The 15,198-nt window shown below is 34.9% G+C and overlaps 1 protein-coding gene across 1 annotated transcript in view; it reads right to left on the bottom strand.

Moving 5' to 3' along the window:
- The window catches only part of LOC111512313 (ankyrin repeat and IBR domain-containing protein 1), a 64,920-nt gene that overhangs the window by 37,332 nt on the left and 12,390 nt on the right, over window positions 1-15,198 (bottom strand). The window contains exons 3-4 of the mRNA XM_074179763.1: window positions 13,826-14,052; window positions 4,455-4,634 (exon numbers count right to left, since the gene is read on the bottom strand). Coding sequence (XP_074035864.1) covers window positions 4,455-4,634; window positions 13,826-14,052 — 407 coding nt within the window. The remainder of the gene's footprint in view (window positions 1-4,454; window positions 4,635-13,825; window positions 14,053-15,198) is intronic.

Raw genomic sequence — 15,198 nt, 5'->3', positions numbered from 1 at the left:
AAACTAATTATTAATATATTTTTTTAAATTTTTTACAGCTATTGTTAATAAATTTATTATAAACAAATACATTGTTCGTGAGCAATTCGAAAATTTTTTTGTATTATGTTAATTGAAAAAAATTATGATTTTTAGGAAAAAAATGGTTTCTTAAAAAAATTTCTTCGTTGCAAAAAAAGGGTTTGTTAATTAACAATCATTTTTTGCAATTAAATATTAAAATGAAGGAACCGTTTTTTTAAAATCATAAATTCTATTGTTCTTTAAGGTTTTGAAAAAATTGTGAGCATGGGAAATTTAAAGAAGGTTAATGAGTAAACTCATTAAAATTAAATTAACAGAATGACTGATTGCTTCATTTAATTTTCCTAAACTTCATATAAATGTGACAATAAGTGAATGTTTATGATCCTACAACTACTAAAAGTGCAAGTAATGAAATCCTTATGATTTATTGTTACATGACACGAAGTTTATGTCGAAAAGACTTAAAAATTTTTCTTTTTTTAATGAATATCGATCAATAATTAAATAAATAATAGGACTACAATTTTAGTAAAAGGCTTGAATTGTTTTTGAATTCATGATGAACAAAAAAGACTTGAAGCATATTCATCATAACTGCAATAGTTTGGAAGTTATTATAATTATAAAAGCGAAGGAGCGAATGAAAAAGACAAGTATCAAGGAATCACAATATTAAAAGTTTTATAAAAAATAGAATGAATTAAAAAAACACATAGTTACTTTTATTATGGAACAAAGTATTTTTTTTAGATAAACAATTAAAAAAGAATAAAAAAAAAGTTTTTTCGAAACCTTGAAGAACAATAGAATTTATGATTAAAAAAAACGGTTCCCTAATTTTAATATTTAGTTGCAAAAAACGATTGTCAATTAACATTGACAATCGCAATCGTTTAGCAACAAAGAAATTTTTTTAGGAAACAATTTTTTCTTAAAAATCATGATTTTTTTCAATTAACATAATGCAAAAAAAATTTCGAATTGCTTATAAACAATGTATTTGTCTATAATAAATTTATTAACAATAACTGCAAAAAAAAATATTAATCAGTTTTTAGCCATGAGACATTCAAACAAAGAAAAATTAGAAAAAAAATTGTAATGTATTTTTTATAAAAATCATAATTTTCAATTGTCAATGAAAAAATAGAAAATATTTTTTTTTTTATTTTGGCAACGATAATCTATTTTTTTGCCTATTAAGGATAACTTCTTTGCCAAATAAAGATTGAAAACCTGGATGGCAAGAAGATTTATGGACTTCTGGCAGAATCTTCCAGGATTGGCTCACTCCAAAGCGTTTATTCACCCTTCGAAACTTGATACCAAACAGTTTTTGGACTATAGTAGGGATGAACTACGATGTCTAACAGGCCTTCTTACAGGTCACTGTCATTTGAATCATCATATGCAGAAACTTGGACTGTCGGAAGACAGTGTGTGTCGCCTCTGTTTGGAAAATGATGAAACAGCAGCGCATATACTTTGTGCCTGCCCCGCTGGGGACCGAATCAGGTTTTAAGAGTTCAGCAGAGCCGTACTTTCACCATCTGACCTGAAAGACCATTCACCATATGAACTAATCGGCTTCGTTAAGGAGCTGGTTTTATTTGGAATAGGTGTGAACTACAATAAACCATTGCGGGTTGCGGTGGATAGTCGAATAGACTCACTAACTTTGAACAGAACTCAACCTAACCTACCTATTCCTGCTGAGATAACCTGTTTTGCTGATGATACCGTGTTCTTCAAAGGAAATAATTGGGGGAATTCAAAAGAACAAGTGACATCTTCATTCCCCGTAATCATGAAATATGTCAGTAGTAAACTAATCACTGTAAATTTGAAGGAAACCATGTACTCACTTTTCACGACCTATGAATCAAATCTACTCAACTATTCATGTATATATGTTCGGGTATCAGTACCAGAATCTCCTGTAACTTATTTTCATTTTAATCATCGGAAACGGCTCGATCAATTTCCTAAACTGAAAAATTTTAGGGGACCAATTGAAATCTAACATTATAAGATCCCTTCTCTATTGAAGGGCGGTGGCGGCGGTGGCGGCCATTATTGTTTTTAACTAAAAAGTACTGAAAATAATGCTAACATAGGTGTTGACATTTAGTTCTGTTCAAGAATGAAGAAAGATGATACTCTACGTCCTTACTTCATAACGGATGTATTATATCGAAAACCATGAGGTTCTCAATTTCAAATATTTTTACAAAAGTGGCTTTTCACTCGTAGATCATAAAAAATCACCACTAGTCTATAATGGTAATGGTTTTCATTGTTAATGTGAACAAACAGATTTGATGACTACTTCAAGGAACAACCATAAGCATAAAATCGCATATCTGGTGTTATGCTCATGGTTGAAAGCCTTTTCAAATTAGGCTTTCAAACAGAGAAATTCAGCATTTCCGTGGCAAAGAGGTAGCGACGTTGCATTCTGGTATTTATGAACTGGGGCTGTAAAATGCCTTCTTTCTTTCAACTTCAGAAAAATGGGAAATATCGAGGTTGCAGAAGTGAGTATGAATAGAATAGAATGTATTCATCATGGAACTTACATAATTAACATTATATGAATTTATGAAACTAGTCGAAAGAAATGGGGTTTTAAATACTAAAAACTTACACTTATAAAGTTATAATTGATTATTATTATTAATTATTAATTAATTATAAATGATTCGAAACTAATTCAAGATTTTGTTCAACATCGATAAAAAGTTCTATGGCTTGATGTAATTAATGACTTTTAATAAGTCTGAAATCAGAATGATTATATTTACAAAAAAAAAATTCTTGTAAAAAAGCATGGGATGTCTTGAATTATATTTTTATCATTTCTCCAATCTGGTAAACAGCTCCTAACCAAGTATTTATAACAATGGATAATAAGCACCCCACGCTTTTTTCCAAAAAAAAAATTGTAAAAGTCAATAGTAACGTCACGCCACAATCTTGAATCAGTTTCCGATTATTTTTCAGTTCGTATTGCTATTACAGCGTCTTGTTTCAGTTTTTAAACTATCATTTATTTTCCACTTTTTAGTTTGGCTTGTTATTTCAAGCCCATTTGTATCGATATAAAATATATACGCATGTGCAGACAGTGTGGTTGTCTCACTTGCTCTTACACAGAGACTGTGTGAGGAAATTATTCAATCCTGACGATTTTGAAATAAATCTGCCCGTCTAAAGTTATTCAAAATTGAGTCCAAAGGATTCGGTTACCTAACAAACATACAAGTGAAGCTGATAACAGGATCTTAATTAATATAGATTTCATTCACCATGAAATTTACATTATTAATATCATATACTCCAAAGAATTGTGGTTTCAAATACTTAAAACTTAAACTTATAAAATACATACACACTCACAATGTAAAATGAAAATTATTGAAACTTTCTTCAAATGGCACATTCAATCTACATCACATCTAGAATTCAAAAGTTCGTTGATATCATAAAAGGCGTGGCTTGTTAAAAAATTCTGATGAAAATTGATTCATATTTTTCATATATTCTCATTTTTCTATTATTTCGATAGTTTTGTCTGTTCCATAAATAAAAAGTAAAACAAAAGTTTTTTAAAGACAAAGCACAAGCACTACAGGAAAATCCTCAAGGTGCTCTTCGAGCCGTGTCTGTGCGAAAGTAGCAATTCACATTGGATTTGAATCGCTGAAGGTTGACTCCATTTGGAGAAACGTCCTTAGGAATTTTATTCCACGTTGATGCGGTTCTCTAGATGAAAGAGTTCGTAAACAGTGAAGTTCGAGGTGAAAAGAGTTGAACCTCAAAACGATGAGCAGCCACAGTCCATCGTGTATTTCTATGTACCGCTCTTGATGGAATCAAATGTGCCAAGTCACTTGAACGCTTTCCGTGAAAGTATCTATAGAAAAGAGACAAATCTCTTCCTTTTTTTCTTCGATGTTCCAGACTATGAAGGTTGCCAGTGATGTTCGCGCCTCCAATCAGGTGGATGATTCTTTTCTGGATGGAATCCAGTAGCTTCAGGGTATGTTTGGAGGCGGAGCTCCATACATGAGAACGATACTCCAAAGAAGCTCTGATCGGAGCCTTATAAAGCTTCAAAAGTTGCTGAGCTGTGTACAGTTTTCTGGTTCCAAACTCTTGAGAAGCAGCCTTTGCAATTCTAGCTACATGCTTGTTCCAAGACATATTGGTGTTCATTTCAACCCCCAACAAACTTATCGTAGCTGAAAGCGGAGTTGTCTGACCTGAAATTATTATATCCGGGTCGCAGACATTCATCTCAAGGAAATATTGTTTCTGGTAAATTCCTAACAGGATTTGATGAATATCGTAAGTATAATCATATCCCAATTAACAAACATCGGACCAGCAAATCAATTCAATTGTAACAACAAATAGAAACTCACAAAAACCATCCTGCTTTCTAGTAGCCTGGCTATGTCATGATGTGATCCTCTCATAGCCAAATCACACGGTGTTAATTTATCGTTATTTTCTATGAAGAGTGGGGCACCATGAGTTAGAAGTAATTCAACACATCTCTTGAGGCCAGTTTGTGCTGCCCAATGTAGAGCTGTGTTTCCTTCCTGAAAAAAAAAATAGTGTCAAAAGTATATGCGAATGAAAAATAATAACTGCTCTTTATATCGATGAAGTTTGAACATACTGCTAGTATTTTTGTTGAAACAACAGTTATCTCAATTAGCATTTGATAACGTATATATGAGTATACCTCTCTAATATTTCTACTGATGGATCAGTGATAGACAATTATGATTTTTGGGATAGATTTGTTAACTTCTGAGGAAGACAATTACAATTTTCAATTAACCATAGAGAAAAATAGACATAAATATTATTCAAAAAACCCCAGTCATAGAATTCACCATATTTTATAACAAATTCGATAATACGTTGTAACAGGCCTAAATCTTAGCAAAAAAGGGTGTTACATTCTTGAAGCTGGGATTCGAATGCCGGAGCTCATCGGAGAAGGGGTGCTGGGTAAAATAATTTTTAACGGAGAATAGAATTGAATAACATATATTCTCCAACAATGTAATTGAATGTGAAGGTGATCACTACAAACTTGTGGCCTTGAAGTATACTTCTGGTTTACAGTGATGAGGTAGGTAACCTTGGTTGGCTGCAAACTTATAAATTTATCACGGTTTTCCCTTCAGCACATCCAGGTTGTACCCTTTCTGTAGAGTAGTGAGGGTGAGTGTAAGTCCACAGCACTTAGGCCATATGTGACCCATTGTATATCCTTCCGAGTAGTTGTTTTACTAGGTCATCGTCCATCCTGTCCTTTCCAGGAAGGTGGACAGGTCACTTGGATATCGGCAGGTGTAGGCCAAAACTCGCCGAACACACACTCTCTTATTGACGATAACTCCGGGCACTCGCATAGGACATGCCTGACAGTCTCATCTTCCTGTTCACACATTCTGCATAGAGGTGTGTCTACTAGCCCCATATTATGGAGATGTTTCCTTAGTTGACAGTGGCCAGTCAGAAATCCTACTGTTAAGCGCAGATTTTCCCTGGTCATCGCCAGATATTTCTTCGGCACCAGCTTCCCAGGGTCGCCCAAGGTGATCAAGGCAAGATTGATTCCATCCCATCTCTTCAGGGATTGAGCATGGGTGTAACATTTGGCTAGTTTCGCAATTGTCGAAGTCATCAGGCCGTAGGTGCCACTGGGTCCTAAAATTCTTAGTCCAGCCACTTCCTTGGCTGAAGAGTCGGCAATACGATAACCTTTACTACTGTCGGACCCTTCAACCCACCTCAGGATAATGTTATTATCTACCGAGGCTTTGCCTAAATCTTGGTGACACTCTAGTACTAACCCTGAGGTTACACGTTGTCTGTTCAAGGCTAATAGGGCTTGTGTGCTGTCAGTGCAGATTGTTATGTTCTTGCAGAAAATTCCTTTTCTGGTTATTTCTTTTGTAGCGATTGAGATACCAGCTAAGTCTGTGTGGACCACGGTGGTATTTTTTCCCATTTCCCACTCAATCCTCAGGCTTAGTGATCTGTAGTGCACTCCAGATCCTGAGCCTTCTTTGGTTTTCCAGTTGTACCCTTTATTGACTGTAACAGATTCAGTTTGGTTCCTGTGTTCTATGTCGTGTACGAATGGTTGAGGAAAGATCTTACTTGTCATGGAGTGTACGAAAAGCCAAGTCGAACTGCCGGCGGTACGATATAGGTTCTTTTTGTTGTAGACTGCCAGAGGCAGACTAAGGAAGATTGAGGGTGGAAATTGAAAGACATGTAGAGAGAATTCGGTCAAATTGGCATTCCCTTTTGTTCATACTCGATAAGAGGATCCTTATCATATATGATGGATGGCTTTACTAGATTAGATTGTGAAAACCGAGGTGAATCACAAATATCCCCAAAATAGTGGGTATGTTATACCCTCAGATAACAATCAATGATATTTACTCGTGTTTTCTATTTCAGTTTCTATAATCCACAAATGTGTTGAGCTGAAACACCTGTTCAGGAAAAGATAACTAGAACTTCTGCTTGATAAGGATAAAAAGTTAACATTTTTAGGAATAGGAATAGTATAGGAATTTTGATATATGGTCGATCTTATCGGACTACCCTAAAGAACATGAAACAAGAATTGATAAACTAAACTAATGAATAATTATACACGGTGGTTGCTATGGTTGAATTTATTGCACAGAATGATTGTACTTATTATCAGTACTGAATGCAATTCATTTATTGTTATATATTTTGTTGGTAATTTATTTTGAAATGATACATGGAACCGTACCAATGTCCGAGGTCTGAGGAAAGTATCTAGAAGACATACGTATGAAAAAAATTAATATTTAGAAATGTAATTCAGAAACATGCATTTCTGTTATTGCATTCATGTAATGTTTTCTCAAGGAAAAATAATAAATACTTTAGATCCTATGATTTCCTGAAAATTATTATGCTTCAGGATGTATGTAATACGAATCAGAAGGGAATTATTTGTAGACTGGAAATATTATCATCGACGCTGGTGATAAAACTTTATGAATCCAGTCACGCATTTTTCAGGACAAATAATACTTCATTGAAAATGTAGGAGTGAGTAGGATGGAAGAAAACATAATTTTCAGTATTGTTGAAAGAAGTTTATTGGTTATTATTTCTCAAGAGATTCAGTCTATATCGAAGTGAAATTACGAATAACATATATTCATTTTTGAAGAAAACAACGACGGACGGTTTGGCCTTTTTACTATAGTTGTAAATAATACCCTGAAAAAAAGCCGGTTGCCGCTGATCGTCGTGAATCAATTGTGAGCTCAACTTGACTTGCGCTTCGCGATTGTTCTAGATGTCACGTCGCTTCGAGAGACTTCTAGCGACTTCCCTATCGGCTTCGAGAGACTTCCATTACCATATATAAACAATGACAACACGCAGATCGGGAAAATCTATTTGACAGTGCGGTACGGAGTGATCTAATAAGGCGATATACATTTGAGTATTATTCAGAAGTTTCAGAAGTGTTTGTGTTGTATTGTCAGTGTAGCAGCGAAATAAAGTTAAGTTTGTACAGTGTAGTCAATTATTGTTGAAGCCACGGGAAAAACGTTCTGAAATATCAGGAAAATACAAAGAAAGGAACTTAAATGGGTAATAATTAATATTTATTAAAAATTTTCAGCGATTATTTCCTTCAAACCGATGAAACCTATTTCATTGTTTATTAAATAAAAATGAACGTAATATTTGATTTTATTTCGTTATAGATCGAATCTCCAGAGGAATGATAGCAAAGAAATGGCAAGGGCAACAAAGTATTCATACTTGAAAGTTGTGAAATTGGTTTCTACCACTGGCCACCTATTAATCTTCGTTATTTAATTGTTTACACAATTTACGCACTGAAGGTCGTTATTCAATTTCTTGAGTACGAAACCATGTGTTATGTACCTTTGTTGAATATTTTCCGTGCTAAATATTAATTATTTTTCATCCAAACTGAAACCGACCCACACATATTCCCTCTACAGTTGCGTGTGGATCAACACAAAAGCCTACTGAATAATTCTTTTATTATAAAAAGCGAGGAGAAATTGCTTCAATTTTTCCCAGAAATTATTCAATTATATCCAGAACGGACACAATAGGTCTCTTCGCTCTTCCACAATAGCCATATTAATCACGATTGTTACATGAAGCAAAAAAGATTTAAAAAAACAATTGAAACAGTCGCAAGGCTTCATTCAGTTGAAGTAATTGATTAGAGAATTAAATATTTTCGAGTTTTCTTTGCGTATCAAAAAAGCAAAAAAATTTGACAAAGGAAAAATCGTTTTATGGCGACAGTACCTAGATGAAAAAATTATTTCATTCTTACTTCAAATAGTAATTCGATTTCATTGGATTATAACTTTGAAACAGCGATTTTCTGGTGAGTTTTGATGTTGCGAGTTTGTTCACTATTGTTCCGGTTGATAAAACCCTGAAACTAGTGAAAACTGAATTAGAAAATGATACTAATGCAAGAATTAAAAAGAATTGTGAAACTTTTTGCAGCTTCCAATATAATGTTCTCATAAAACATTCATTCAGTTCAAAGAGGATTTTTATCAACCAAAATTTGGAATTGTGAGAGACTCATCTTTGCATCGATTCTGAGTGCCACCTCCATGGAGAATTTTGAGGAAATACACATCGAAACTTACCAGAATGGCCCAAAGAAGTGGTGGAGATATGCTGATGATATATTCGCTCTCTAGATCCATAACCCAGACGACATCAACACTTCCTTGAATATCCATATGATTTTTCCAATAAATTCAATTTTAAAAACGTTTCGCTACAGGGTTGCTTCATCAGGTCCGTTTTTGAATTATTTCAATACAAGTGAACACACGGAAAAAATCCCGTGGGAAAGTAAAATTCAGAATTAACATCTTTTTGTTTACACAATCTTCACAAATCCAACAACAACAAATGTCTGCTGTTGTATTTTACTCTGAATCAAATTTTCGATATGAAATATTGTAAGCCCCTGCACTTGTATGGATTCTCCAAAATCCACCAGAAGGATGTTTCGCTCAGACCGATCATTAGCTCGAGAGATTCACGTGGAAAGACTCTACACCATCGTTCCTGTCGAAGAAGCACTTCAAATCATACAAAGGAAGCTATCCGGGGACAGGGACCTGGAAGATAGAACAAACTTACCAATATAAGTAATCATAACTAGGATGCTGTGTACGAAACTGCTATTTCTAACTGGAGGACAAATTCTCTACGGAAGATGAGGGACTGCCAATAGGATCGTCACATTCACTGGTTATAGCCAACATACATATGGAGTGACCATTGAAGAGAAGCCCACAAGAAGTCCCGAGTCTGGTTGAGAGACGTTGACAATGATAATACAGAACTAGACATCTTCCTGAAGCACATCAACAACGTATGACATTCCATCACTTCCATAATGGAGAAGGAAGTCCACAACGAATTGCCATTCTTAGACGTATTAGTGAAGAGGACTGACACCAAGTGGGAAAAATCTGTATACTGAAAACTCACTCACACTGGACAGTATCTGAACCAGGAGTCCAACCACCATCAATCGATTAAGAGAGGAATCATCAAGATACTAGTAGACCGTGCTTTAATTCTCCTTAATACGAAGGAAGATCTCGAGAAGAAACTAGGCATCATCAAAAATGATTTTCAACGGAATGGTTTCTTCAAAGTGATGGTGGAACAGACTTTGGGTAGAAGACAACAAGAGGCTTACGAGAAAAAGAAGCCGTCACAACCAGAGAATAGTCGGAAAGGATGAGAAGAATTGGGTCCAATTATAACATCAGAACTTGCTTCAGATCAGGAAACACTACCCGTAGCAGCCTCACGAAAACCAGGCCACCAAACGCGGACTGCGTTTCCAAGAATTGCATTTACCAGATACCCTGCGAGTGCGGAGAATTCTACATCGGTGAAACTAAGAGGCCATTGAAAGTTCGCATTGCGAAACACACACACAGCAAGGGTAAATCAGCAAATCGGAAATAGCAGAGCATATTTGGACTCATTAACATAACATCAAGTGTTTCCAAGCGGAAATCCACCACAAGGAGGAGAAAATTCAAAGAAGTCGCATATATGTTGTTGCCTAGCAAGGCATTTACCCAAGCTAGCATAGAGGTATGTAACATAAGGAAACCCATAGTCAAGCGGAAAACGGCCAACTCCCTCCAAACGATCAGCTCCCGCTAAATCGGTGAAGCGGTAAGAGGGAAGAGGGGATAGGTGAAAGCACTCGAATGACCTATAGAATAGTCAGCTCTCGGAGGAATGAGTCTAGTCATCACTCTAGGACGATTGTGGATACTAACAATCGAAACGTCGTGAACTAGCTTGACTTGACTTGAAATCTTTTCATTTTCAATTTTCATTTCTTGTTAATTGTTCAATTTTCAACTGGTGTTTGTGCTTTATGTCATAGTAATATTCAGTTTTTTTTTTTTTTTTGCTCAATATAATTATTATTTTCAGTAAAATTTTTTAAGTTTATCGGTTTTTTCAGGGATTTCAAATCATTTTATCTCGATTTTTTGTTTTCATGGTCGTTGAACTAGCATGATGTTTGAGGATCAAGAAAAAGACAAACTTTTATTTGTTATTGCATTTTCATTCTGTGAAATATTTCCTAGCAATGGTCTCTCTATTCCTATGCTTGTGATCTATTATAATGATTATCACCATAAAATATTGGCAAGAATGAAAGATCTTTCCGACTCTTTGAAACATTCCCTCAGAATAAAAAAAACTCAGCAAGGTACTCTTCACAGATGGATTTACATATTCATGATCTTATTTCTCAGCAGGCCTAATACGAGATTTTCATCTTATTTATGTTATCTTGATGGAACTGGAAAATGTATATAAAATATTCTCCATAAACAGAATGAAGGGTTTTCTTGAATACATTTATTTTGAGAGATAATTCCTTTGAACTTCTCCATTCAGATCTGAAGGATATGTATGCCGTTAGTATTAATAGAAACTATAGGTGAACGTGGAAATAATACTGACAATCCTAAGAAATCGAAAGTTGAGTGAGCTAAGATTAATGAGGTCTCAACTTTTACCGTTGAATTCATTGCTAGTATGAGTGCTTCTGTTATTTTTTCAATTGCATTTTAATTTATATGGTAATGACGACCTAATATTCATCTGAACGATTGAGTTTTAGTCACATATTGATGATGCTGATTTGGTGAACGGAACGGGCGTCATCAGTCAATATTCTCATTATGATATGGAAAAAGTGCTTCCAATAAACTGGAAGCCGCAATGTTTGTAGTTCTTCCATATGAACCAATGTACATCAATGCATTGGTCTGCATTCAAATAAAGACATACACGTGTTTATCAAACTATTGAAATGAAAGTGGCTTTCAAAACTATTTGAAAACTCAAAGTGTTGATCAGTCCAAAAGACACTATAATAAAAACTTAGATATCTGGGAACTACGAAATAAACTGTGAGGATTACGACGAAATGTATATTGGTCAGACTAAGCGGACTGTAATAGCAAGGAACATGTTTCACATATTAGGTTTCATAGACCGGAGAAATTTAGGGTTGCTCTACATGCCATAGAGGATGACTATAAAATGAATGCACAATGATTGAAATTGTTGAGACCGGTACGTGACAACAAAATTTCAGATGCTAGAAAATGTGAAATGAGATCCATGAACAGCGATGAAAGACACATAATGAGCAGCCAATTGTTTACTCTCCAATGTACTAGCTATAGTACTCATCAACATAACAACAAGGAATTGAGACACAATAATAAAGTAACACAATTATCAATACTATGTACTCATTTATTGACACACATTCTTCGATCGTCATTACCGAACGTAGTGGCTTGTTGGGATGGATTCAATCAAGATTTTCCTTCCAATTATCTTTTTGAGAACGAGAATACTTTCATCAGGAATTGTTTTGAATGGCACGTACCGAAGATTTTATTAATGATGCAATACGAGTGAATAAAAAAAACGAACATATATCAACTACAACTATCACGATGAAGTCAACAACTAAAACAATCCAATTTTTCTGACATTACAGGTTAGTTTATTCTAATCGTTTTCTAACAGACCCATAATATGAGATTCGTGGTGTCTCGAACGAAATCAGGGATTGATTGAAGATAAAACTCAAGAAAATCTGTTGTTATGGAGTTTAGACTATTGAGAAAACGAAACTGTGGATAGAAAAATAATTATGGAGAAAATATTGAAAGATCTGAATAACTTACCTGCTACGTAATAGAACGCATCATGAAAATTACTCTCTATATTTTTGTTTGTGTTAGATTTAGAAATTTTGTTTTTATTATTCCCTCTCGTTCAGGTCAGTCTCAACTCCCTCCACTGTAGGTTAGGTTAGGCTAATACCCCTGGCTATATAATAACAAGAAGGACGTTGGATTATGTCCGCCAGGTGTCAGTGCATTATTCTTCACTGAAGTTATTCCTGCATATATTATGCTGTTGGCGATACAACAGATGCGCAGGACAACGAAGAGAAAACAGAATAGATTATTACAAGATGGGGGCGGCGAGCTCCACATTGTTGTGGTTTCGAGTGGAATTTACATCATTTTTGAATTTTTTTTAATTTCAAAATGGATGAGAATGTTAGATTTATGTTTTTACCATTCCCTTCGTATATATTTTTCGAGTTGAATTTAGTTTGTTAAAAGACTTTCGACTAGAGTTTTCAAATGAAAAGAATTTAAAAACGTCAGTGAGGCTCTACTCGATGATGGAATTATATCCATCCCATATTTGAAAGTTCATTCTTTTCTTTTCGCATTATTATTTGATGACTATTTATATTTATATATGTTATTTCACACCTTTGCAGTATTTCTACTCTAATATAAGCGAAACTCGATTGTACTAGACATAGTGCCCTGCGGAACTTGAAGCCTATTGATTTTCACACATTGTTTCATGTTTACTTGGAACATTCACTTGGAACTTCAAAGGCACACCTCCGCATCTATTACTTTTCAGTGCCTTCAGGAATTAATAATAATCAACCTTGTCGAACGCTTTTGCTACGTCTGCGAAATTGCTTGTCGTTGATTGGTTTTCGTATTTTGATTGATTTATCAAAGCTATCAATCTCGACTGGCCGTAGGCTTGTTTTTCCATCCGGGAAACACAGTTGAGGGATATGTAGATTTTAATTCAGTAAGTTTCTGAGAGATAAGCTATCAATGTAAAAATATTGACTTTCACAGCCGGGGTCACGATCGAGGAGAACGAACAGCGGGCAAGTTGGACATAGTCGGATAAAACCTGAACTAACGAACGTTTCGTCTGCGACTGCGGCAGACATCATCAATGATATGTGCGTTTACTGGGAGAACGAAAGTTGTATTTTGAAGTCTCAGCAATTAACAATAAAAAGGATGGTAGACGATGGTACTTCAAGTTCTATTCGAACATGGCATATTAGCCTGGATTTTGTTCTTTTCAATTTAAGCTACTTAGTTCAGTTGTTGAACCCTTTATAGTAAAAATCATACAATAAACTGTAATAATAAGTTTTGAAAATAATTCAATTGAAGTTCAGCAACGAAACGCTAATGGATTCTGTCCAACTTGGACCTATCCAAATATTTCTTTGGTGAAACAAAGACAGAAGTTTCGTACATGGCTGACTATTCATTTATGTGTTTTCCTTGAAACGTACCTTGTCTTGCGTGGCCAGGTCCACTTTTTCTCTCGATCCATTGTTCAACGGAACACCTCTCCAGAACAATAACAATTGAACACAGGCCGCTCTCCTCTCTTGGGCGCTGAAGCTTTTTGTTTGATTCAGTTGGCATGCTGTGTGCAGGACAGTCTCATTCATACCGTTCTTCTTATTGGGGTTGCCACCTAGTTCGTTGAGAAATGCACGCAGGAGGTGTTTCATACCTGGAATGGAAGAATATACTTATCACAATCAATCTTTCAACACATTTATTTAGTTGAGCTCAAAAACAAATGTGATCCAACACCATCATCAGTGGTGTTAGGTTTTACCACGAATGCATTGTCTAATATATAAAATGATTTGAAATCCTCCAAACAACTAAAAAAGAAGAATTAAAAATAAATAGCTGCAAATAACAATCATAAAAAAAACCTGAAATGAATTAATAGTGAAATAAAATACATGTAAAAATAAAACAATTGAACAAAAAATTAAAATAAAGAAATACAAAATGAAAATAAAGATAAAAATAAAAAGTTGAAAGATTTCAAGCCAAGTTAGTCATCACCGAAGACGATTGTGGATACTAACAATCGAAACGTCGTGAACTAACTTGGCTTGAAATTTTTTAATTTTGTATTTCTTCATTTTTATTTTTTGTTTTATTTCTACATGTATTTTATTTCACTATTATTTCATTTCAGGTTTTTTTTGCTTAATATAATTGTTATTTACAGCTATTTATTTTTATCTCTTCTTTTTTAGTTGTTACGGGGGTGATCTTGATATCTCCCCTCACAAAAAACGAGATCTATGGAATTATTATTGAAGATGGAAGAGACTCCCCAAGACGTCCGTTGCAAACCAAATCATGATATCAACTGCCAAATGAGACTCGTCTTCTATTTTCCACTGTAACTTTCACTGCTGCGCAACTAGTTGAAACTAGTTGGTTCGTGGATTGAGTCTTCTGTTAGTCCCACAGATTTGCCTGCACTCACTCAGACTAGTACTATTGACGAAATATATGATTTTTTTTTCACTTCCTGGGAGCCGTCTAACTTTTACATTTCTTCTAAGTCCCCGGAAACTCTGCAGCCTCATTATTGCGTTTTCCTTCATCTTTCCATGACATCCAGTCCATCAATCTTGTTCTCTGTACTAGTTTGTGAAGGTATTTTGCTGGACGTTTCATAATTTGGGTTGTCTCTAATTTATTCGGCTCTTGTGATCGAAAGCTCCATATTCGCATGGAAGATGAGATGTCTTTGTTCCTTAGTTACATGCAAGGTCTACGTTATTCAGCATTATTTTGTTCGTCTGCATCTAGTTAGTTGCTGTGTTATTGTCCTGAGTCAATCTTTGCT

Source organism: Leptinotarsa decemlineata, unplaced genomic scaffold (assembly GCF_025532065.1).
Source record: "Leptinotarsa decemlineata unplaced genomic scaffold, Ldec_3_MD MMD2_tig00026282_RagTag_RagTag, whole genome shotgun sequence".
NCBI lineage: Eukaryota > Metazoa > Arthropoda > Insecta > Coleoptera > Chrysomelidae > Leptinotarsa > Leptinotarsa decemlineata.
Note: the sequence above shows the minus strand (reverse complement) of the source record. Positions and strands in the feature narration are given on the sequence as shown.